At 45.6% G+C, this 22,794-nt stretch overlaps 1 protein-coding gene across 1 annotated transcript in view; it reads left to right on the forward strand.

Moving 5' to 3' along the window:
- T265_05336 (hypothetical protein) overlaps positions 1 to 20,668 on the forward strand; it is a gene marked incomplete at both ends in the record, with an annotated part of 71,374 nt that extends 50,706 nt beyond the window's left edge. Inside the window, 5 exons of the mRNA XM_009170327.1 lie at positions 2,280 to 2,943; positions 4,091 to 4,172; positions 8,759 to 8,906; positions 16,350 to 16,874; positions 18,055 to 20,668. Coding sequence (XP_009168591.1) covers positions 2,280 to 2,943; positions 4,091 to 4,172; positions 8,759 to 8,906; positions 16,350 to 16,874; positions 18,055 to 18,132 — 1,497 coding nt within the window. The remainder of the gene's footprint in view (positions 1 to 2,279; positions 2,944 to 4,090; positions 4,173 to 8,758; positions 8,907 to 16,349; positions 16,875 to 18,054) is intronic.
- Positions 20,669 to 22,794: the final 2,126 nt, after the last annotated feature.

A 22,794-nucleotide genomic window follows, 5' to 3' on the forward strand; every position in this document is an offset into this window, starting at 1 on the left:
TATATATATATATATATATATATATATATATAATGCTGCTCCCTGCACTTTTATCGCTAGCGCGGTAGGCATACCACTACGGTCGATTCCAACACGGTGTGTGGTTGGCGTGTGGTCGATATTGAGTTTGGCGCATAAACACGCAAGCATCCAGGATACATGTAATCAAGAGAAGCGGGACACCTTCTTCATCACTGTGGGTTTCAACAAACATACGGGGTGTACCATGGACGAGTCAACTGCATACGCGGGAAGTTGTGTAGTGTGTGCGGAATACTGAGAAAGCATCAACCGAATTTATTGCTCATTCCTAACGAGCTGAGATGTGTGCTTTAAGCGAAGGAAACATAGCTTACTACGTGTCTGTTCACAGCCAGTCGAGTTCACAGGGGAAAATTTCACGTGTGAGGAGAAGTGGATGGTGAATTTCGCGCCAAGTGACCAGGCTTCTGAAGACAAAACATGCGTAGAGATGCGCTGTTTTGTTCCACCTTCAAGTTCGTTACTGGACAAGGTTTCTGTTCGTCGGAAATTCGAAACTTTCGACTAATACAATCACCTGCATACCAGTTTGGTTTTGACGCGCGACTCACCTGGAACTCAGCTGAATCTCTCGTTTATGATGTTCTTCAAATCAAAACGTGATCAATCGAGGCTGGTGCCAGCGATTTGCAAGTAGATGATTAATGCATCAGTAGAACTGAAAGGCTTTGGAAGAACAGCAATGCAAAGGGGACACAGGAGGACCTCATATTGAAAGTAGCAGAAATAGTTCACGTACATGGATGGTTGGGTAGTATTCAATCAGACAAGACCGCTAAAATAACAGTATGTTTACGGGTGGAAAGGATTCAGATGGTCCCGATGATTTGCACCATTCGTGGCATGATAATCACTGGGTCGCTGTGCTTACTATTCCAGAGGTTACAGATTCGTACTGCGAACCAGTTTGATTTCATTCGTTAACAATCACACAGACAGAAGTCTGTGGTCACATGGGGTCACAAGTGTCTGGTTTTCTGTTCGCACTTAGATCCGTCAGTCCGCTTATAAATCACATTAGGAACTATTAGGATAAAATATCAAGACATTCATTTGGCAGCTCCGGTCCGAAAAATGCGTTCGTGTGTATGTTGGACGGCAGACTAAGATGTTGTGGTGAAAGTTTTACTAAAAAGCATGCTTCGGATACTTTTCTTGTCGCGTAAACCTTCGCCCAACGAGACTTTATGAAGTGTGAGTTGTTCACGCCTTACGTCCGATTTCTGTTTTGTACAAAAAACAGGTGAATCGTTCGACTGTAACACCCTTTTGTTGTTTAGATACCATGCCGCCAGAAGGAACCAGAAAGCTGAGGTACTACCCAAGCCTGCTGAGGTTGGGTTCGAACCACGAACGCTGTGGTCAGTAAGCTGGTGCCTTAAGCAGTGAGCCGTCTCAAGTTCAAGAGTTAAAAGATATTCATAAATTATAGTTAACCCCTGTTTCCAGAAAAAATCGACTCAAGTAACCGAACTACATTTGAAGTAGTTGGTAGCCGCCTTATCTCACCGTGGCATCAGAGTTTCAAAACCAGTTACGATAAATTCCGTTTTGTACGATGTGACCAATGAGTTACTCGAAATTTTTCGCTATGCAGAGAGTTTCCAACCTCGTTATAAAGTCCATGAGAAGGGAAATTTTCAAAAAATCTGTAAATTATCCATAAAAACCATTCACCAACAGCCAGAAATACAGACATTTTTCTGTTTCCCGGTATGATGAACAATCGTCATATGTCCGTAGTTGTATTTGTTGGTGAATGGTTTTCATGGATAATATGATGAACCCCGGGGCGAGATGGCCCAAGTGGTTAGAACGCGAATTTACTGACCGAAAGGTCCGTGGTTCGAACGTGACCTCTGCCTCTCGACTTCCCCTGTCTAGGCTTGGCCAACCTGCCTTCTTCGTGTGGCATGGCAGCTAGGCGCCGAAAGGGTGCTACAGCTGAACGATTTATGTGTATTCACCGCACAGCTGGACAGCCCCGTAGCCTTCTTTGGCCGAATGGTTACGCCGTCTGTGACCCATTCACCCTCCATTGTGATATGATGTTCGTTTCCTATGCAATTCTGACGATTGCTCTCTTTCTCCTGTCCACAGTTTGAATATAACCAACGCTTGCCTTCGCTGGAGAGCAGTTCCAGTGCTTCAATAGGACGATCAGCTAGTGGCTTGACTTCACAATCGCTGTTCGCATGGCAGCCATTCGGTGGACGATTGCTCTCTCCTGTCCACAGTTTGAATATAACCAACGCTTGCCTTCGCTGGAGAGCAGTTCCAGTGCTTCAATAGGACGATCAGCTAGTGGCTTGACTTCACAATCGCTGTTCGCATGGCAGCCATTCGGTGGTGCGACAATTGTACATCCACATTCACAGGCCTCATCCCTCCATAGTGCTGGGGGCCACCTTTTCCCGCTCGTCTCAGGTTCTTCTATCTCAGGCACATACGGAACCGATTTTCCAAACCTTTCACCATCGTCCGGCGCCGGAATCGCCATTCCATCACACGAAAAGGCCGATTCTCAATTCAACCCGCTCAGCTATGCCAATGTTTCTGCCGCCATAGCTGCTTCGGGACGTCTGCGTGCAAGCGTATCAAGTCCTACGGCGCAGGATCTCCAACCGCTCCGTATGGAGATGGGTCTTTCAGGTGCCAACCCCCTCACCATCGCTACTCCGATTCCGACCTATGCTCCTTCGGCCGGCTCATCCAATTCACAGTCATCTACTCCGGCTCATCAGGGCTTCACATTTACCCCCAACGGTGGCGGTTCTTCTGCTGCCAGTTCCTCAGTGCCTCAACAGCTGTCTACCGGCAATCTTTCCAATCAACCATATGATGATGTCCCAAAGTCGATGAACTTCAAACAGCGATCCAAGAAAGAAAGCCATAATCGAAGTAGGGAGCCTCATGCTTGCTTATTTTCCATACTGTTGAACCGCAGGTTCTTTCCGAACTTGAGTTTTATCTCAAACACATTTGAGTAGCAATAGTGTTTCCAATGTACTTTGTGAATATGGGGTGAGATGTCCTGGATACTGTTGGAAAAAAGTGGTGTATCGTCGGAACTGGTATACTTTCAGCTACCGATGGGAGCCTCAGGATGAAGCCATCAGCTTCTAATTAAAGGTTTTTAGCCCGCAGTCCTTCGATTGCTTATGTCTACACTCCAGCGATCTGAATGCATCTCAGGCCGTCGATTTGTATATGACAACAATGAGGTGAAAGAATGCCACGGCAAGAATTGACATGAGTTGTCAATGCAATATCAAGTCAACTAGTACAGAAGGAAGCAGAAGTATGTTGCTGACGCGAACGAGCAGAATTTCAACCCAGCCTTTCCGTATATGAATATATGTATGAATGGCATAAGTCATGTTGTTTTCTTGCCCGAAAGGTTTTTTTCATGAGTATTTCCACAAGCCCTGCATGCGGCACCGCCGGGTAGTGCGGATTACACCAAACACCACCCACTAGTTCACAATTCATGAGCTGATATGGCATTCACTGTCAATGAGAACACCTTCCGGGGATATCGAAATGGTTTCTAGGTGTGGAACGCTTCTTCATATTGCACGCGCAACGAAATGTTATTTTTAACCGAGCATCTTTCTTGAGTGTGTACTGCAATTTATCGTTCAATCTCGACTGAATACGGTACACTTCCCCACACGTGACTAAATCGTGATTACATACTGTGGCGAACATGTATGCTGGTCACCAACCGCTGGCACATGGGCCATTGCGTCCAAATCAGAAACTTGGCACAGTTCATGGACTAAAGAGCTGAATTACCAGCCATCTTTAACTCGAGGATATCAGTAAGTGTCGAAAACGGTACTCTACAGCGACTCGATGAGCGACCGAGTTTTGATACAGCGTATGTTTGGTTTCTTCCGTCGCCAAATTGTTATCGACGCTTTTGATCGCTACCTTGCATGCTTTCAGTAGAATATTCCTAATTTGGTCGTGCTTTTCCATAGTTGAGTTTTTGTAGTTGCTTTGTACTATCAATCCTTCTATGTCTTCCCTTCCCTTTGTTCAGTCGAACGGAAGCGCCGAGACTACATCAACTCACAAATCGTTTATCTCAGCAGTCTGCTACCTCCTGAATTGTATCGGGACGTGTGAGTCTAATTTTCCTCTTTCTGTGTGACAGTTTTCTTCCTACAATCCCCACTTTAGATGCGTCGTTGGTTTAGTGTGCCGGTTCAAGACAAGCGCAGATTTCGCGATCCTTATGTGGCAAGCGAATGAATCAACTTCTGGAGCCTTGTGATTTCAAAGAATTCAGTCCGGCAGTTCTCAGCCATACTTGTGTCTCATATCCGTAGCTGCAAGTATTGAACAGCTCTCAGGTATTAACTAACGCACGTAAGATCAGACCACTTGTGGTCGAGTTATCAGCGGTGCTCACGTGATGAAACTCCAGGAAGTTTCGACCCCGCATTCTCCCGGCTAGCATGAGCACTTTACTGTTCGGTTACGAGCGGTTAATCCACGCTTAGAATGTAGCACCGCTTGTCCCGCAAGTGCGGAATTCGCGTCGCGGCCGCTTCTCAGGTGGAAGCTTCACTCGTCGTGTAAATTACTCTCCCTTCTCAGAGGTTTTTGATGGTACACAGTTTGTCAGATTATCAAACACGGCAACGCGGAATACTTTCAAAGTTACCCTGTGAAAAAAACAGCGTCATAATAGGCATGTGAGTGTGCATATTCGCTACCAACGACGCACCTGCCCGCCGCGTAGTGCGAAGCAGTCACTCACACAGTATGGGTTATGTTTGAACAGAAAATAATAACAGTCGAACACAATTAGGAATACGACAAATGGATCGATTTTATGTGTATGCTTCCTTGGTGGACTTTACGTGTTACCTCGCATTCAGACAGATGAATATGTTGGAATGACCTTCACCTGAACGTAAGGTCACTCACTCATTAGTGTGCGGTTGGTTCTCTGTGACCACCAACCGATTGGCAGACAGACCACCGCCTATGAACTCTCACGGTTTATTCATCTTTCAGACAAGAATAGAAATAAGTCAGTGTCGTTATTGTGTAGAATCCGAGAAGTCTTGTAGTAACCAGCTCAGAATAAACGCGCACTCTTCATCAGATAGTATCATTCAGAAGTCCAGTCCATTCCAACCGGCACTGCGATTAAGACGGCGTCAAACACATTGTCGTGCTGGCACACCACACTACTCTAAATGCAAAATTGTAGAAACGACTAACCAGAAGGAGTTCTCAGAGGAGAGCTAAGTGGGATCAAGAAGCGAACAAACGGATCGCCAAGCGAATTGACAAAGACTAACAAAAGAGACAATGATTCCATGAACTAGCGTGCACACAAATGAAGAAAGCAAGTAGTAGCGAACATACACTCATTTGCAAACTAATTTGGTTTTTCGAGAGACTCACCTGGAACCCTGAGAACATCACAAACGAGAGATTCAGCGGGGTTCCAGGTGAGTCTCTCGAAAAACCAAATTAGTTTGCAAATGAGTGTATGTTCGCTACTACTTGCTTTCTTCATTTGTGTGCACGCTAGTTCATGGAATCATTGTCTCTTTTGTTAGTCTTTGTCAATTCGCTTGGCGATCCGTTTGTTCGCTTCTTGATCCCACTTAGCTCTCCTCTGAGAACTCCTTCTGGTTAGTCGTTTAAGCAAGTAGTAGTTAAACGCAATGCCGGGGTCAAAAGGGCCTACAATGGGTCATCACTAGAATTTGCGGCGTTGATCGTACCAAGGCGATTCCTCTTTTTCTGGGACCAGATTCTCTTTATAGGCGATTCTCACTGACAGAAGTACGGATGATTTCCGGCGTTCTCACAGGATGCAAGGACAACAAATACCACCGCTCGTGTATTGTCTCCAATCAAAAGGATATAACTGTGGATGAACTTGAAGACCGTATTCATCTTCTTGAATCTCGACCAAGAGATATTCCAACCCAAATATAAGCTTAAAAATTGGTTTCGTGGCACGTACTGAAGGTTAGCACGGTAGTGAAGCATCGGTGTTGAACACTGATGTCATGCTGTCGATGATAAAGGTGATGATGTTATCTTGTGCCAGGAAATTAACCTTGGTTCTCCAGTGTAAGCCGTGTGAAGTCTTGGCAAGACCTTTTAGCTATAACCATCGTGCATAAGTCTGAGAGCTGTTCGAAGCAATGCTGGTTAGTGCGCTCCATGCGGGCTCCGGAAAATCTGGGCTAAAAAAATGGATTCTTCTCACCAAGTAGCCAACCCCGCCTAGTTTCAGCTGATGAGTTCATAACGGTATTCCGATTGCCAACTTGTCTTGATGTTGTTCACCAGGATGTAGCACTATCTCACTCATCCAGGTGCGCGTTCTGTCCGGTCACTGTCTCAATCGAACTGACCGCGAACCAACAGTTCGCTCACACCCCTGTTTATATCATAATACTCTAAATCCGATCTCGTAAAGTTGAGTTCACGGTGGACAGAGCACAAGGCATACAACTGACCTCAGTAAACTGGGTTTGGGCTGGAGGATTTGCTATTCATTCACGGGCTTTTCATATATTTTTCCAGAGTGGTGCACACACTGGTCTCATGGTCTACAATAGAAAGGGGCCGGATTATCTTCCCTTGCCTGTGGTTGCTATATGTGGGTTCAGTGAAGTGTAGGTTCAAACGGTTGCACCGTTTATCAGAACTCTTCCGTCTGCGGGACATTTTTGAACTCAGGATACTGTTAGGCTCCCGTGCACAAACAGCAAGCACAGCAAACTCCACATGGGATGTCAGTAGTTCACTCAGACTACGCGGCTCATTGGCTGTGCGTGTTAAGTGCAAGGGTTCAGCTTGCCAAAACACCAGACGACGTCTTGTGGAGTAGCATCCACAAATGCATATTCACACGGCATTCGGTGGTAGCTATCACTCAACAAGATAACTGGGAAGGTGTACGTGAAAACAGAATAGATCGCAAGAATGAGTCCAACAACTGCTTGAAAAATGGCGTTGGGTTTTTCCGCTCAACGCATGGCATGAGTATTCAGGCAGATGTAGCGGTTCAAGCAAATCCGCTTTTTCTCAGCGCGTGAAACCGAAGAGTTCCCCATTTGATTCTGCTGTCGCACACCATATACCTCAGTGTGCGTTGGAGCAACACAATGTCCAGACGTACACGGGATGCCGTGCAGTTCAGTTTTGTCAATTGCCTGAGGTGTGCCTTGTACTTTGTCGATTGGGAAAATTTGGAAAGAATGGTTTCCAGTAGTTAAAACTAGGAGGTGGTACCAAATGACCATGAACAAAAATACAGGGTTTTGTAGTATCCTCATATTAAATCGATCATTCAATATACGAACTAGTGTTCTTGCCACATCCGTTCGAGTCACGTCATGTTTGGGAATATTCTGAGTACAACCGAAATCGGATAAGTTATGTTTGGGATATAATGTGGTTGAGTAGTGGTCACGTGACAACGCTAAGGGAACAGTTCCGATCACTGTAGGCAAACTTGTTCATCAGGGAGGTAATCGAAATCACAAAAAAACTTCTGGCATCTGCCAATGTGTAACTGTCTTACATCGAAGTTAGGGACAGGTTAATCGAATGTATCTGGTTCCGTGAACTTCAGGACATGTAAGTTACGGTGACAGTGAATACTGAGGACAGCTCAACCTGGTAATCTCTGGTTGACGATGTTGGCAAGTGCCCAGATTATTCGGTAATCGTTTCCAAAAACAAAACGGTTGGACGTTGAGATTCCTTCTGCAGGCATTCCATTACGGGTAGAAACAATAAACCGAAATGGTGCTCAGCGGTCGTAAACCGTAAACTAACTTGAATGGTACCAATCGAAGTTACAGGTACTACCCTTGGTATATCCACATCAATGCTTTTCCGGGACCTGGAGCGCTACCGTCTTCGTTCTCGTTCGAGCTTGTACCAAGCATTTCACTTCCTGGGTGCATAAATAATCGCGACGTTGCTCACCCTTCCCACCCCGCGATCGCCTGAGCCTCAGAAACTCTAGAAATTCAGTTCTCCATCTTCGCTTGTTTCTCACCTGACTTCCAGAACAACTCATCTCACGTAAGACATACTCTCCTTCGCTTCCATTCGAGCGAACGGTAATTACGTATGTTCTCTGACGTAACGTTATCGGTTCATTAACGCTTTTGTCGGTGCTTCGTTATTAAAACTCGATTCGTTAGCTAAACTTATTGGAAAGTTCAAAAATTGTTCGGATTCCCACACGGTGGACATGAGTACGATTTCATAGTATTATCAGCGCAGACGAAAGCGAAAAACCAGTGTTTTTCCTGTTTCACCTACTTGGCAGGATTTTGACATCTTGTGGTACGAATATGTTGAATAAAAACTTACTTGAGATGAAAATTTTTTCCGTAATCTGCTACTTTGTACCGGACACGGATTGATGGCCTTGTTGTCCACATGACCGACCAACTTTACAACCAAAATTCTCCTCAAGTCTTTCCTCATGTTCGCTAATCTAGACGGAATGAGAGTGAATAGAATTTCACCGATCTGCATGCATTATTGTTTCGAACCCACAAAAATTTGCCTCCCAGGTGGAGTGTACTGTTGATTTATCCTTAGTTTTCCAACATTGGCGTCCGGCGTCGTCTGATTTCGTAGAATCTTGTTTGAAATTTCTTTTCCCGTACCCTTCTATTTCATACGACTGTTTGGTGATGCTGGACTCTAGTGATGGCCGACGCAACAAGGGGAGCGTACTTCGACTGTCTGTTAACTATATCAAGGACTTGCGTGAGGCAGTGTCTCACATGAGTGCACTAAAGCAGGAGAACACACTGGCTCGCCAAGTGATCCCGCTGCTACGGAAACGGATAGAGGTGAGTAGAGATGTCACAATTGCTTATCTTTTGCAAACTTTGTATGTGTTGGGCGGGGGATCTTTGAACATGAATCACAGTCGTGAATGCCATGACAGGCGTTTTACTGTCTATCTTGAAAATCAGAACTGATGCGTTTGACTCGTCAGCTGTGACACTCTTTTAGTGCCTAGCTGCCATACCGCTCGAAGGAAGCACGAGGGCTCGGATACTGCGTGGTTGGCCGAGCCTAGACGGGAGCAGTAGAGATGCAGAGGTGGGGCTCAAATCACGGACCCTAGTAAGTTCGCGCCTTAACCACTGAGCTGTCTGAACAACAATATCAAGGCGGTGGGTCAGTTGTAACTCTACACATGTGCATCTGATTAAATGCACGGGTTTCGGATGACCCTACCCCATCTCATCCCCGGACTAACGGGATTCGTAAACTATAGGGAGTGACTTACTTCATTTAGTAACCCATTAGTTCGGTAGGTCAACGTGGACGGCCATTTATTCAAAGTCTGTGATCGTCGCAAAAGACAAACGGTGTCACGTTCAGAGAAAATCTAGACTTTCGGAAGAAAAATTAACAAATTTTATAGGTTAACTTGTTTAGGTTATACACAGCATCCTAGTGTGCCGGCTTCTTTTTGCACAGTCCTGTGGAGATCGGAAATGAATCTGTCTTGGCCATTTTGTGATTTTGCAATGAAAAACCTGGTTACTGTCGTTCTGGTTACGCCAAAACGGAGCGCAACAGTAGGCTGCGAAAAAGAACTGCGTACCACAACCGCACTCCTACACAAAATCCATCGCCTTCGGTATGCAGCGGTTCCTATGCGTGAGAAAAATAGGCCTACTGACTGTCTAGCCGTTGCTCCCTTGTCTGTACTCACATTCAATCTGTCTCCAAGGCAACAGAGTAAAGTAGAACTAACTAACTTGCTTATTGTTTACGTAGATCTTTTTCCACCTAACTACGTCGCACACATTGAATGTGTTAATAGACGTACGGAGAAACTTTAAACGTTCAAATTGAGATGTGACGGAACATCAATCATATAAACGCCACGGTGACGTCCTCTTCGATCACCGCTGTTCCGTAACTACTGTTCCCAGTAATTATTGTCACCTCTACCTCCTCACTTTTCACGTGACCTTCATTGTCACTGGGCACCAGTTCGGCCACGACAAGCATATTTTTTCAGCATCAACCTTGAACACGCAGGTTAACATTCTAAATTTCAAATTTCTTCGTTTACGTCCACCTGCGATCGAAGGTTCTTTTTTGGCTTATTGTTGCTGTCTTATCGTGAGCGATAGTGGTCCCATCAGACTGCTGTTCCGGAATGGTGGTCAAGAGAATTGGAAATCAAAGAGGGATAAACCTCGGTGACGCAAAATAATAGCAACAGCTCGTAACGACCTAAAGAGGCTCAATTAAGAAGGGGTGCAACGGCTGACCGAAGCGGTGAGCCACGAATAAGAACCATCGGTTTGCAGGAACTGGAGATATTCCATTGCCTCAGACCCTAGGAATGGGTTTGTCAGGGTAACACCCACAAATCAATTTATTAAATTCTGAATGCGGTTCAATTTATCAGCTATAAACCGTGTACATTGGCTCCAGTTGCTACAGTTCCGATCACCGGAAAGAGGGACAGAGGCATGCTCAGTTCGTTCGGAAATTGGATAGCTACGCATTGAAAGCAATAGCTTTGATGCACGAGCGCCACTGACTGCGCGGTGGGCCCGTTTCTGTCAATGTCACTAACTACTAGTGATTTGAGTCCCAGGGTCCCCATCCAGGAAGACGGCAGATGCCCACCCGACTTACTTTACTGGTTAGTGTTTTTGTACTTCGTTGCCAGGTCATGCACTGTCCCATTCTCGGTCGCTTCCACTCAGCACAGGGCTGGAAGAAAAGAGCTCTGTGAGGCAGACGATCTTCTGGCATACGGAGCACATAACCCAACCAGCGCACCCTATGAAGCGTGGGTAATTCATCTATCGCGGGGAGAGTTCCTTCTTCTTAGGACCATCTGGCATACCTGAGCATTACTAATCCGATGTTCCCACCAGACCTGACCAATGCTTCGGAGACACTGATGTTCAAACACTGACATCTTCCGTACGTCCTCTGCGCGTAGGGCCCACGTCTTTGATCCATAAAGCAGTATGGATCGTACCACCGCGGTGTAAACTCTTCCCTTGACAGACAAGGTCACGTGACGTCGGCGTCATAGGTGTCGGAGGTTGACAAAGGCCGTCCTGGCCTTTCCGATTCGAGAAATAATCTCAACTCTAGCCAGTCCACCGGAACTTATACAGTTGCCCAGGTAAACAAATTTATCTAGCACGTCGATGGGCTCACCTGCAAGCATGAGGTGTGGGTTTGATCCCACCCAGTCTTGTAGCAGCACTTTACACTTTTCAGATGTGAAGCGCATGCCAAACCGTGCGGTGGTTATTTAAGTTATTTAAAATCGCTTGCATTTGGGAAGGATCTGAACCAAAAGGAGGGCAATATCGTTCACATACTCAATGTCTGTGAGAAAACGTCTCGGGAAATTTTCGACTTCCGAGGTTTCAGAGGCAGGCAGTCCTATACTACTGGACGGGGTGAACTCATGCGGGAGCTTCCCGTATACTTGGACGCGCCCACAGGAGTTCGCATGCGGTGTCCTGATGAGGGAGAGAAATTTGGAAGGGACACCTTTGATCACCATCACCATCATCGTCCTCATTGTCAGCTGTAATAACCGCATACTCGTCGTACAGTGGTTGTAGCTGCCACAGTTTCACTCAGTGCGGATTCGGGGACGTGGGGTAGGTAGCTGCGCATTGGAGGTGGGAGCTGATAAATTAGCACATAAATATAGCTCTGTAGGAATTGGGATTGGGGGGGTATGAATTGAAGGCAATAGCTTGGATACATGAGCGCCATTGAGGGCGCAACTGGACCATGTCTGACAATGTCCCTAACCATTGATATGGCCCGTCTCGGGGTTCCCATCCAGGAAGACGGCAGTGACCAGCGCCGCTGAGTTTGCTGCCCTGAGTTCAGCCCTGAGTGGAAGGTTCACTCCAAGCCACTGTGATTTCACATTCGCAAAGCGCGGGATGACTACAGCACCCAGGCCTGACAACCACGTCAAAGTGGCAGCTTTAGGTCGGGCCTTTGATTGCTAGATACTGCCAAACTTGATGAAGGTCGACAGAATCAAAAGCGGCTTTCAAATCAAGAAAAACGACCAACGTGGGACGTCTGAAGGAGTGGCGCTGTTCAAGAATTTGTCGCAAGTTAAAGATATGGTCGATGCATCTTCGACCAGGGCGAAAAGCAGCTCGATTCTCACGAATCTATCCCTCCCGGTAATCCAACAACCTGCGCAAAATAATGCCAGGGAGCACCTTAGATGCGACAGATACCAGACTGACACCACGATGGTTTCTGCATGACGTTCCTACTCCCTTTTTGAAAACTGGGGTGATGGTCGAGGGGCCCCATTCGGCTGTTTTCGTTCCAAATCCTCTGCAGCGTGGTTGTCAGACTGGTGGTCGAGGGGCCTCATTCGGCTGGTATTCTGTTTTCGTTGCAAATCCTCTGCAGCGTGGTTGTCAGACTGTTCACCAGGATCTCGCCATGCTTCTTTGAAGAGTGGGGGTGTAGAACATCCGGGCCAAGTGCCTTGTAGCGCTTCAGGATTCCCTCAGCCCCTGGGAATGAGTTCGTCAGGGCAACGCCCATAGTGAGCAGGCGATTCCGGATTGCATCGCGGTTCTGTTTCCTGACGATTTACAAGTGCTCCCTAACAAGTGATATTGTCTGTGTGTGTGTTCGTGAACAAACGTTTGTTCAACCGTCTGCCTTCGTGTCACATCATATTTTCACTACTCATTCACACATTAGGTGACAATAGCCAACAACTATCACAGTCTATGACGTTCCACCTAACCTAACACGACGGTTTTCACACGCCCAGGGGACCTATGGCGAAGCTTATTTTGAGAAAACTGAGGTAACCTATCCAGAACGAAAAAACCGTGAACGATATCCTCGTTCAACCATGTGGCATACCTAATAGATTTCGTCTGGAATAGTTCTGTATGAACCCTAGATAGCAGTTCATATCCTTCAATGTGGAAGATCCATACTTCTCGTTTGATTCATTCTGATTTGAAACCCTTTATATAGACCTGAGATGTGACGGAATTAGAAGACAGTTTGTGTGGGATAGCACTTTCACAAACGCTCTTGTCAACCCCAGTACGCTTGGACGCATGACGAATGAATGTAGATCAATATCGGAAATTTAAAATTTAAATTCTAACGGAGTGGCAAACCATCTACAAATGGGCCACGCGAACCATGGTAGACGTAATGCGTGGCTTGAACTTTTCGTCAAATCGTTTGAACAGTAAAGCTTTGACACAGATCGATAGGCGGGTTCTATTACTGTGACGCTTTTGAAGGTTTAGAAAATGTCAACCTGATCATGGATGAGGTGTTTCACGGGAACAGGGGGGATTCTGGTTATTGGATTCATTCACAATGGCTTATGATGTACCCGCATTTCGAACCTCTCAGTTTTTTCTCTGTAGATGAGCTAAGAGGTTTGACTGAGGTCTGATCAGTGGTAGGCGCACAGTCCTGTCTTTCAGCAACTATACAGCGTTATGCGTTTTCCTCCTTCACGGTTTTCGTCTTGCCACGTCTTCAAATTGTCCTTGAGGCTTTGCAGTTCACGATCAGTTGTTCCAGATGTACGGATTTTTATGGCTACCTGTCCACCAGGACAGAGTTGTGTTTCACGCATTCACGAGCGAAGTTCGGGTTTTGAAGTACTGAATGTGGAATGAAAGACACTGATGAGCCAAGTTAAAGATATTTTAATCAGTGGAGCTGGTATTGGTCTTTGTGCCGCGATTCCGCTCTCTCCATCTTTGCTATGAAAAGATGAGCCAGGGTTGGGCCCAACGCTGAGTCCTCCAAATGAAAAAACTACATCTTGATACAAATCAATATAAAGTCCTTGATAAGTGAGGTGTGAATTCGGGTAAGGCAAGGTAGCCTGTAGCGCATTCTTACGGCGTAACATCAATATCACCTGAAAAGGCCTCCTTATGCCTTCGCGTCGATCAAGCTCTTTAGTGCTCACTTGAGCCCACAGTTGGCGTTGAGTAACACGCATGACCTCATACAAAGCTGGCTGTTTTACCAACCATCTGCATTCGCCAATGTAGCTAATCTGTTGTGGACTTTTAAGTTCTGCTACACACGGAGAAAAGTCTTCCGGTTCCCATTTCAGCGCCCACGCGAATACTCTAATTTTAATCCAAAGATCTGGTGAGATAAAAGCTGTTTGACGCAACAAAAGTCGGACTGAACTCTTTCACGAAGTACTTTTGATGTCAAGTTTTCATTTCTCTCAACACCACTCATTCTCAATGATGTTTGACTTTATCAAGACGAGAAAAAAACTAACACCAGACTGTTCAGAGCTCTTCCGCAGCCTACTGCCGGTTATGGCTTTCGTCACCGAGGCACAGTTCCCGAGTTTCCACCAATTTTATGTTGTGCTTGTACATCAGATTGCACGCCATGGGCAAAATACTTTTGCTAATTTCGTGCAATTCGGTTTCAAGTAGAACATAAGGTTGATGGAAACGCGGGGACTGCGCCTACCTGATGAGCTCCAAGAAGGGCGAAACCGGGATTGGGCTGTCGAAGAGTTTTCAGCAACTTTATGAGTAGTGCATTACAAAATGTATATGCATCGCGAAATCTCGAATATCGTAGAGACTGAACCATGAGGCGGCCTGGTGCAGCACATTCAGTTGCCTGGACACATCACTAACGAGAGATTCAGCTGGGGTTCCAGGCAGTCTCTCGAAAAACCAAATTAGCTTGCAAATGAGTCTATATCCGCTAAAATACTTTTATTTTCAGCAAACTCAATTTATGCCGAACATCAGCAATGACAGATTCGATTACAAATCAGCCGAGTCTGCCGTCAACACCAATGTAATTTTCAAATAAATGTAAGTCGCCAGTTGCGTACAATGGGGTTTTCAAGTAGAACATAAGGTTGAGGAAAACTCTGGGACTATGTGACGAGCCTCAAGAAGGGCGAAACCGGTAATGGACTGTCGGGGAGATTTCAGTAGTAGTGGGAGATGTCGCGAAGGTGTACTGCAACAGAAATCCGTACTCTGGGCGGTGGTTCTAATCCCACGTACACGTTTCTATGATTCATCCAGTGAACAGCAACAGATTACAGGATCCACTTGCTGATCCGTTGCACGAAAAACGCAGAATTCCAGGTGCGTTGGACACTGTACACGTTTTGGTATGTGCTTCAATCATCACAGCTCCGACAGGGTGGAAGAACATTTAGCGAGGAAACTACTCACAAGGTTGCTGAAAACTCTTCGACAGCCCACGAGAGATTCAGTTGAGTCTCTCGTGAAAACCAAGTTGATTTTCAAATGAGTATATTTCTTGAAAACATTCAGTAAGATTTTATCCAGATGGTTCGCACAGTTCAATAGCACAGTTTCAGTTGGATGGACCAGCAGCCAAGTGGAAGACGTCGATTGGTAGTTCGCAATCTTGTTCTTTTGGTCAACCCCATTCCTATCACAGTCAACGTTGCCCTCGTTCGTTCTCAATCAGCCTTTTATTGTCGGTTCGTAGAGATTTTAGACATCTTTTAGATAGACATTTGCCGGTCACACCTGTGGCAGATGGATGTTTTACTGCTGGCCCGGCCAATCGACCTAGGTGCCTGCATCAGAATACTCACACCTCGCGCAAACAGACGGATGGTATAAACATCCTTGAGGCTTTCACTGTGCTGTTGCTGCGCCCATAAAGCACAGTCTCCTGCTTTCATGTTCACTAGGTGAAGAATGCTACTCCCCCCCCGTCGGCTCACTTCAGATTAGTGAAATGTTTTTGCGTTTTCTACTTGATGCTGAGGACACCTCGGTGCATCTGCGTATGTGTTTGAACATGAGACACAGTAATCCATTCTTTCTTGCTTACTACACACTATTGTATTGAGCAATCTAGTGTATTCAATATCCACGTACTGTGATCAACAAACCTTCGCAACTGTCTAAATTTTACGGGAACAAGGTCAGTTTCCTCATTATGTGTTAGCCCAGTTCGTAAATAAAACGGTATGAATTCGCATGAAGCGTAATGAGGAAAAAATCAATAGGATTTGAACGAGAGTAATCGGTCTACTTGACCAGCTCGGTGTCCCACTATTAATGAGAAAATGGAGTAACCAACGGTGCACATATGTGGCTGGTGGATCCCCGAAGAACGCGGTTGGTAGTATGAAGCACCGTGTTTTTAGTTGGGACTGATAAGGCATCAAGATGTCGAGTGATATTCTTGGCTGTTTCCGGCATCCAATTAGCAACGTTATTCCGTTCTTGCCTTTACAGACTTTAGAGCGAATTATCCAGGAACAGGCATGTGGATCCCATACCGCAGTCTCAACAGCCAGTCCGACGGCTGCTGTTGGTCTTCGCAGTTCACCCTCTGTCGAAGCGCTCTATCAGTCCTGGCTGGTGATTAGCGACAATAATCAACGCACCCCGAACAACGGTAGTACCAGCAGTCTAACTCCGACCACTCGGAACCCGAATCCACCGCGTGTGACGTCGACATCTCTGAGCGATCCGCATAATTTTTTCCCAGATATGCTGCAGGGAGACACTGAAAGTGAGCTCGACTCTGGTGGAAGCGGGATGCGTTGTCCGTCCAACCCAGCACGGCTGGTTAACATGAAGCGGGAACAGACCGAAGAAGACCGGATCGCCGGTTCGGCTCCGTCCCGAGTTCGGATGGATGCGTGTCGGCTTCCTCCTCCAAGACAGAGTTTCACAGATTTGTCCGCCGCGTCTTCCGGAAACCGAATGGAAGACGAAAATGGCACATCAGGGAACAATGTTCGATTTGAACATCAGGTATGACGAACGTTTTGAAGATATCTCGAATTTTATTGGTTTCGGTAAACCGTGTACAATAGTGGTTTGACCTCATACCCACAGTAAAAGGGGACTCAGTCAGTATCCGCGCACTCAGGTCCCTTAATTTCACTCTTATGCTTGTATGGATCATGTAATAAACGCGTCACAGTTGTCACTATTTATATAAGATTTCGCTGTTCCTCAAGGACTCCCACAGTGATTGTCAGAAAAAACGACCTTTTGTTTTATTCTATCCCCTGGTATATCGTTTGTTCGCGTTCAGTGGAGAACCTTGACGATAGTAACTGAACTGTCCCTTTCGAATAAATTATACCGAATCACGTACTCAACAAGTTAGAATGCATATGATCGTGATCTGTCAAGATTCGGGTACACGGTGCTTGTATGCACCATCCATAAATGTCGAATACTGAGGTCATACTGTGATTGTGCACCGGATCAATCACACGAGTTTTTCCACCGTCCATCCGAAAGAGTGATTTGATCTGGTGGATCTAAACTCTCAGTCGTTTATGCGATGAGTTCGAGATTTGGTCCACTGCCGGTTGGTGGGACGCTCTCCTGAACTGAAGTTGGTAAGGCACATGGAGTGTTGGCGCTTGATAAAATCCTATATGGAATTATATATTCAACTTACTCGTTTTTTTGGGACGATAATGTGGAAAAAGTGAGTGAGCTCTCGAAATTCCATGGCTCGTGAACGGCGATCAGTGGCAAGATGTCGGAGATACACTTGCACTGAAGTGGTTCTTGGCCATGAGGTTTTTATGGACATATGATTTCCGCGTTGTATAACCTACAATAGCCTACCTACATTTTGAGGATAACTCGATAAGTAGGTCAACACTCCGACTGACAAACAAGTGCTGGTAGTTTCTTCTCAATAAATGTCTGTGCCTGTTGGTAGTTCAGGGTGCTTGACTTTGCAGCTCACTTTAATTCGTAGTTATTTTGATTACAACACCCCCTCCCCGATCAACCGAAAAGAAACAGTTCCAAAACAACGTCCTCCTGTCTAGTCTGCTGAAGCTTCATGTTACGTATAGTTCATTCTCTTCCTTTTCAACTGATTCTTATTTCGGTCTCCATGGAACCAATAGCATTAAATACAATTGAAACTTCCAGTTATTCTTGAAACCATCTCCTCTTTTTCTAGCCCAATCTATCCTACGAGCGTTACCATCGACTGATGCAACCCACATGCCAACCTGGAATATTCGGACACAACGAGTGATCGCACCCATTCCACTTCTATCTCCAATTTCCAACGTCTTTCCGATCCAGTCTCATGTCTTGTGCCGCACACCATACCGTCAACTTCGTACCCGGGCAGTCTGACGGACATGAAAACAGTTCATCAGATCCCCGACATTCAGCTGAATGCTCAGCTTTCTGCTTGCGGCTCATTACATCCATCTCCGTCTTCATATATATTCCTCGTTCATACATTACCATCACAAGTCACCGACCTACTCCCTATCCCAGAATCCCTTTTCCATGTCGTTACTTGTTAACGGCTCAAACGGCTGTGTTGCTGCTTTGTATGTGTGCTCGTCTATAAGTTGCGTGACTGCGCAGATTACTGGGGTTTGTCTATTTTTCCCCGCAAGATTATGTTCCATCATACACCACTCTCTGTCCATCCATCCTTCCTTTCCTTTCCTTTTTTGTTCTTCATCGCCCTTGTAAAACAACCCTAGCAGCAACAACAGCGGCAATAACAATCGTTCTTGCCTATCTACGCGTTCATCTTCGTCGGGTACATTCAGGAACCGATTTGTCTCGTTGTGGGTTTGAGTGTATGTATTTTTGTGTAGCGATTACATGATTCTACCTCATTCAAACAAACTGGCACATACAACAGCTTTTTGACCCTCCAACGACTAGTGACTTCTTCAGTGTACGTGCGACCAGCACCGCACCTTCATGAGTGTCTTCCCCAGTCCGAATCTTCTCCGTTGGGTGATGTTCTGTGATGTTCTCAGGTCACGTTTGCCCTGCAAGAGACACCCCCATAATTGTGATGTGCTTTCCCAGCGAACTTATAACCCAGATCCCTAACAGCGTCTATCTGTTTCATCGAATGCAATTGTTTTTTTCACTTGACTGTATCGGTTTGTGTGTGCGTGTGTGTGCAAAAACACGAAATTGTTTTCCACCCTACTATTGATGATATTTCTTCTCCGAACTGACTCTCTGATTTTGTTCGATGGGTTAGAAAATGGTCGATTGATCGATCGATTGCTTATTTTATTGCCCCTTTTTTTTGAGTTCACTTCGATTACTGGTTTGCTTTCTTTGTTCTTAGCTTCTTTCGCATTTCCGTTCAGATTATCCTTCTCCTTTGAAGCAAGCGGTTACTAAAACAACCTCCAATCTGTCACGTTTTCCGGACGTTCTTTTGGGCCTAACGGTGTGAGATCGTTTTCTTGTGATAGGGTGGTCTTTAAATCAGATCCCCACAGCCTTAATTCAGGAAGATATCACACATCCCTGATTGTAGCCTTGGCCTCGAACTGGCACTTGTCTAACGCACCTCTCGCCTCAGATCCGAACCCGGGGTTATCGAGATTTGTTTGCATAGCGCTATCGCTTTTGGGTTCCATTCACCACCGAATATCCTGGGGAACTAACGTTAACTCCGGCCTATTCAGTATTTTCAACAAACTGGTCCACTGACTGGTGGCATTCTCAACAAGGGTGAATATGCCTCTTCACTCCAGTCCAATATGCCCCACCCCCCATTGACCTATGTTTGTCGAAGCAGGATCGCGCCTTTTGCCATCCTGATTTCTCTGTTCCTGTCATCCTTTTCACAGTTCCATTCTCTCAAGATTCAGAGACTAGAAACAATATATATACATAATATATATGATAATATATATAGAGAGAAAAAGGAAAAGAGTTTCTCTGTGTCATTCACTATTTTTCACTTCACTGTTTATGCGTCCATGTTTTCCTTTTCCTAGCTGATTTTCCGTTTCTGCGCCAAATTACCTCCGCCTTTCTGATCACAGAGTTGTACGTTTACCCTTTTTTTGATATAATACTGTTGGGACTAATGGAACCACCATGCTTCAGTATCTGTCACTACACACACACACACACAAACACACACCACTAAGCCTACCTACATACAATGATATTCTTCAGCCCCTGTTAATCTTCGTATTATTGTCACGAACTCTATTGTGGCAAAATCTTGTCGATACTGTCGTCCTTCAATATCAAACACAAACATAACTATCACTGTTTGCTTTCAATGGCCTTAAATTTTGTTGTCACCTTTCAGAAACAACAACCTCATCTTCCAACTTCTTTCGGAGTTTGTACGTAATCCCTTATCTATCAAAGGCGTGGATTTTGTGGACGCCTTTACAGTTCCTTTTTTCTGTCTGGTTCTGACCCCTCCCCCTCAAATTGCTATGTTTTCACAACGTATTGGTCTAACTCCTCACACGACCCTCCCGCCGCCGCTGTTCAATTTGATGCACCCAACCGACTAATCCATTGTCCAGGCAACAACCAATGTTGTGGCTTTCAGCCCTACCCTCTGAAACAGACCCAACCTTCATTCATCCTTGAGACACTTTTTGTGATCTGCTAGATTGTACATTGCCGTTACGCACATATACACAAACCGAGTATAGTTCACTCTGTGACTGTCTCTCCTTATTACCAAGCTCTCCTCCACCTGATCGCTGACACACTTGTGCGATCATGTTAGTATTGGTGACCAACCTATTGTCAGCCGATTTGTTCGATCCAGATCCCACACTACTACTATTAATACTATTATTATTACTGTTTATAACCTTGCTCTTCCTGTGGACCACTGGCAGCTTGCTCAACATGCTGTCTGTCGGTTTGGTTCATCCCAGGTTCTGACTGCCACGTGGTATCGTGCTGACCCAGAATATGGACACTCATGCCCACGCTCACGTGATCACGTGAACGTGTGACTGCAACAGCTGGCGCGTTCCGAACGCTTTGTCACTTTTTCTGGCACTCTACCTGGCCTCACTTCCGAAATCCAGTCTTTCATGCCACGCGATATCCTAGATGTGTCCGTTTCAACGCACTGACTGGGCCTCAATTGTTGACAAGCCTCATGTAGTCTTTACAACAGGGCCTCGCAAGCTGAGACATGTACGGTACAAGCGTAAACAATTTTTTGCTATACCCTTCTTAGTATGCGCTTTCCACACGGCTTTGTCTAGCCGGAGTTGTTTTGTGAGATGACCTAACATCCGGACAATAGACAAGTACAGGTAGTCGAAGGGTGGCGAGGTCAACGGCGGTGGTTGGCTAAGTGGACATGGTCCTTTGTCATCAATCCGGCGATCAGTTGGCTAGTCAGCCGGTTACACGTACAATGTCAGACGCGACTCTCCCGGGCGAGGTAGAGGTCTGCGGCTGACTTGCGCGCAGGTGTAATCCCCTGCCTACTAGTAGACAGTATGGCTAGACAAATAACTTTGTTTATCTGAGTATGTATGGTGGATGTCATATGACGAATTCTCAGAGGACCGATTCAGACATGCAGCTTCTGGCGTTTGTCTGCGAAAAGCAAATCCAGTGAACGGAACAAATCACGCTCCGCTTGTTTCCACGAATGACTAGCAATTTACTATAGTACATCAAACGTAAATTCTGTGGTCCTAAACATCTAGGATTGAAGGCTTCGGCCACCCGGACAATGCCAGAAGTCCGACTTCAATCCAAGAATCTACAGGCGCGCACATGGAACGTCGTCCATTCATTTTGATGTTAATATTTAGTACGTATTGGGTGAAACCATACAAACCCATTTGATTTTGGAGCCCGCCCTCAGGAATTACTATGCATTTGTATATTGTGCTTTATCCATGGTCCGGATTTGGCCTTTCTTTGAATAGTTCTGAGGTCGTAAGTTTGGAATACCCACCGGGAAATTGCTATACTGCTTGAGTTGTTCACGGGCCAACTAACAGACGTCTGCTTTCTCAGTAAACGTCTCTAGTTTTTTGTGTGGGTTTCTATCAGGTGTAGAACTAATCGTTCTCAAATACACGTGTTTCTTAAACCCAGAATCTAGAGTATATCTATTGAAAGTGCGAACTTTTCCACTTTTCCCCGTCTGACGTTGATTCTCTATGGATTTCCGTGAATATGGACCGACATTCTTGGCCTGGTGGCTTAGCGACCAAATCTGTCTGTACTTTCGCACTGGTCATGTGATTGTCTGACCTTTTTTTCAACGGTCTTACGCTGTTTGGATATTACGTAGTGGTAGTTGTTTTTATTTGAAAAAAGAGAGCCTTAATGCTGCACAGTTTCAATGGTTCGGATAAGCTTAAATCTCAGTTTTGTACACACTCCATCAGGTGTTAGAGCAACGCCACATATACAGACGACCCACGATCCTGGTACTCCTTGACTTCAAGGGTGCGTTCGATTCTGTTGATCGATCAGTTTTGTTAACTACACTTGCTCAACAGTTTATGCCCCAGAAGTTTATAAACATAATCCGATCCCTATATTCACATACTTCTGGACGGGTGAGGGTGTATGGTGAGCTCTCCAAAAGCTTCCCTACAAAAAGTGGTGTCAGACAAGGATGTCCAATCTCCCCATTCTTGTTCAACTTCGTCATCGATGAAATAATGAAGCGAAGACTGGATGGTTCTCAAAACCCCGGTACCCAAATTGTTGCTGGTGACAGCCTTGTCAACCTGGAGCACGCAGATAACATCGCCCTCATCTTTGAAGACCATAGCGAAGTAGAAACCCTGTTGAATAAACTGACCGCCATCATACCATCATTTGGCATGCGCCTTGCACCTTCAAAGTGCAAAGTCCTCCTTCAGAACATGCCATCTGCGAACATATCCCTTACAATTCAAGGAGAACCACT

The sequence above is a fragment of the Opisthorchis viverrini genome, assembly GCF_000715545.1.
Source record: "Opisthorchis viverrini unplaced genomic scaffold opera_v5_100, whole genome shotgun sequence".
In the NCBI taxonomy this organism is placed as follows: Eukaryota; Metazoa; Platyhelminthes; class Trematoda; order Opisthorchiida; family Opisthorchiidae; genus Opisthorchis; species Opisthorchis viverrini.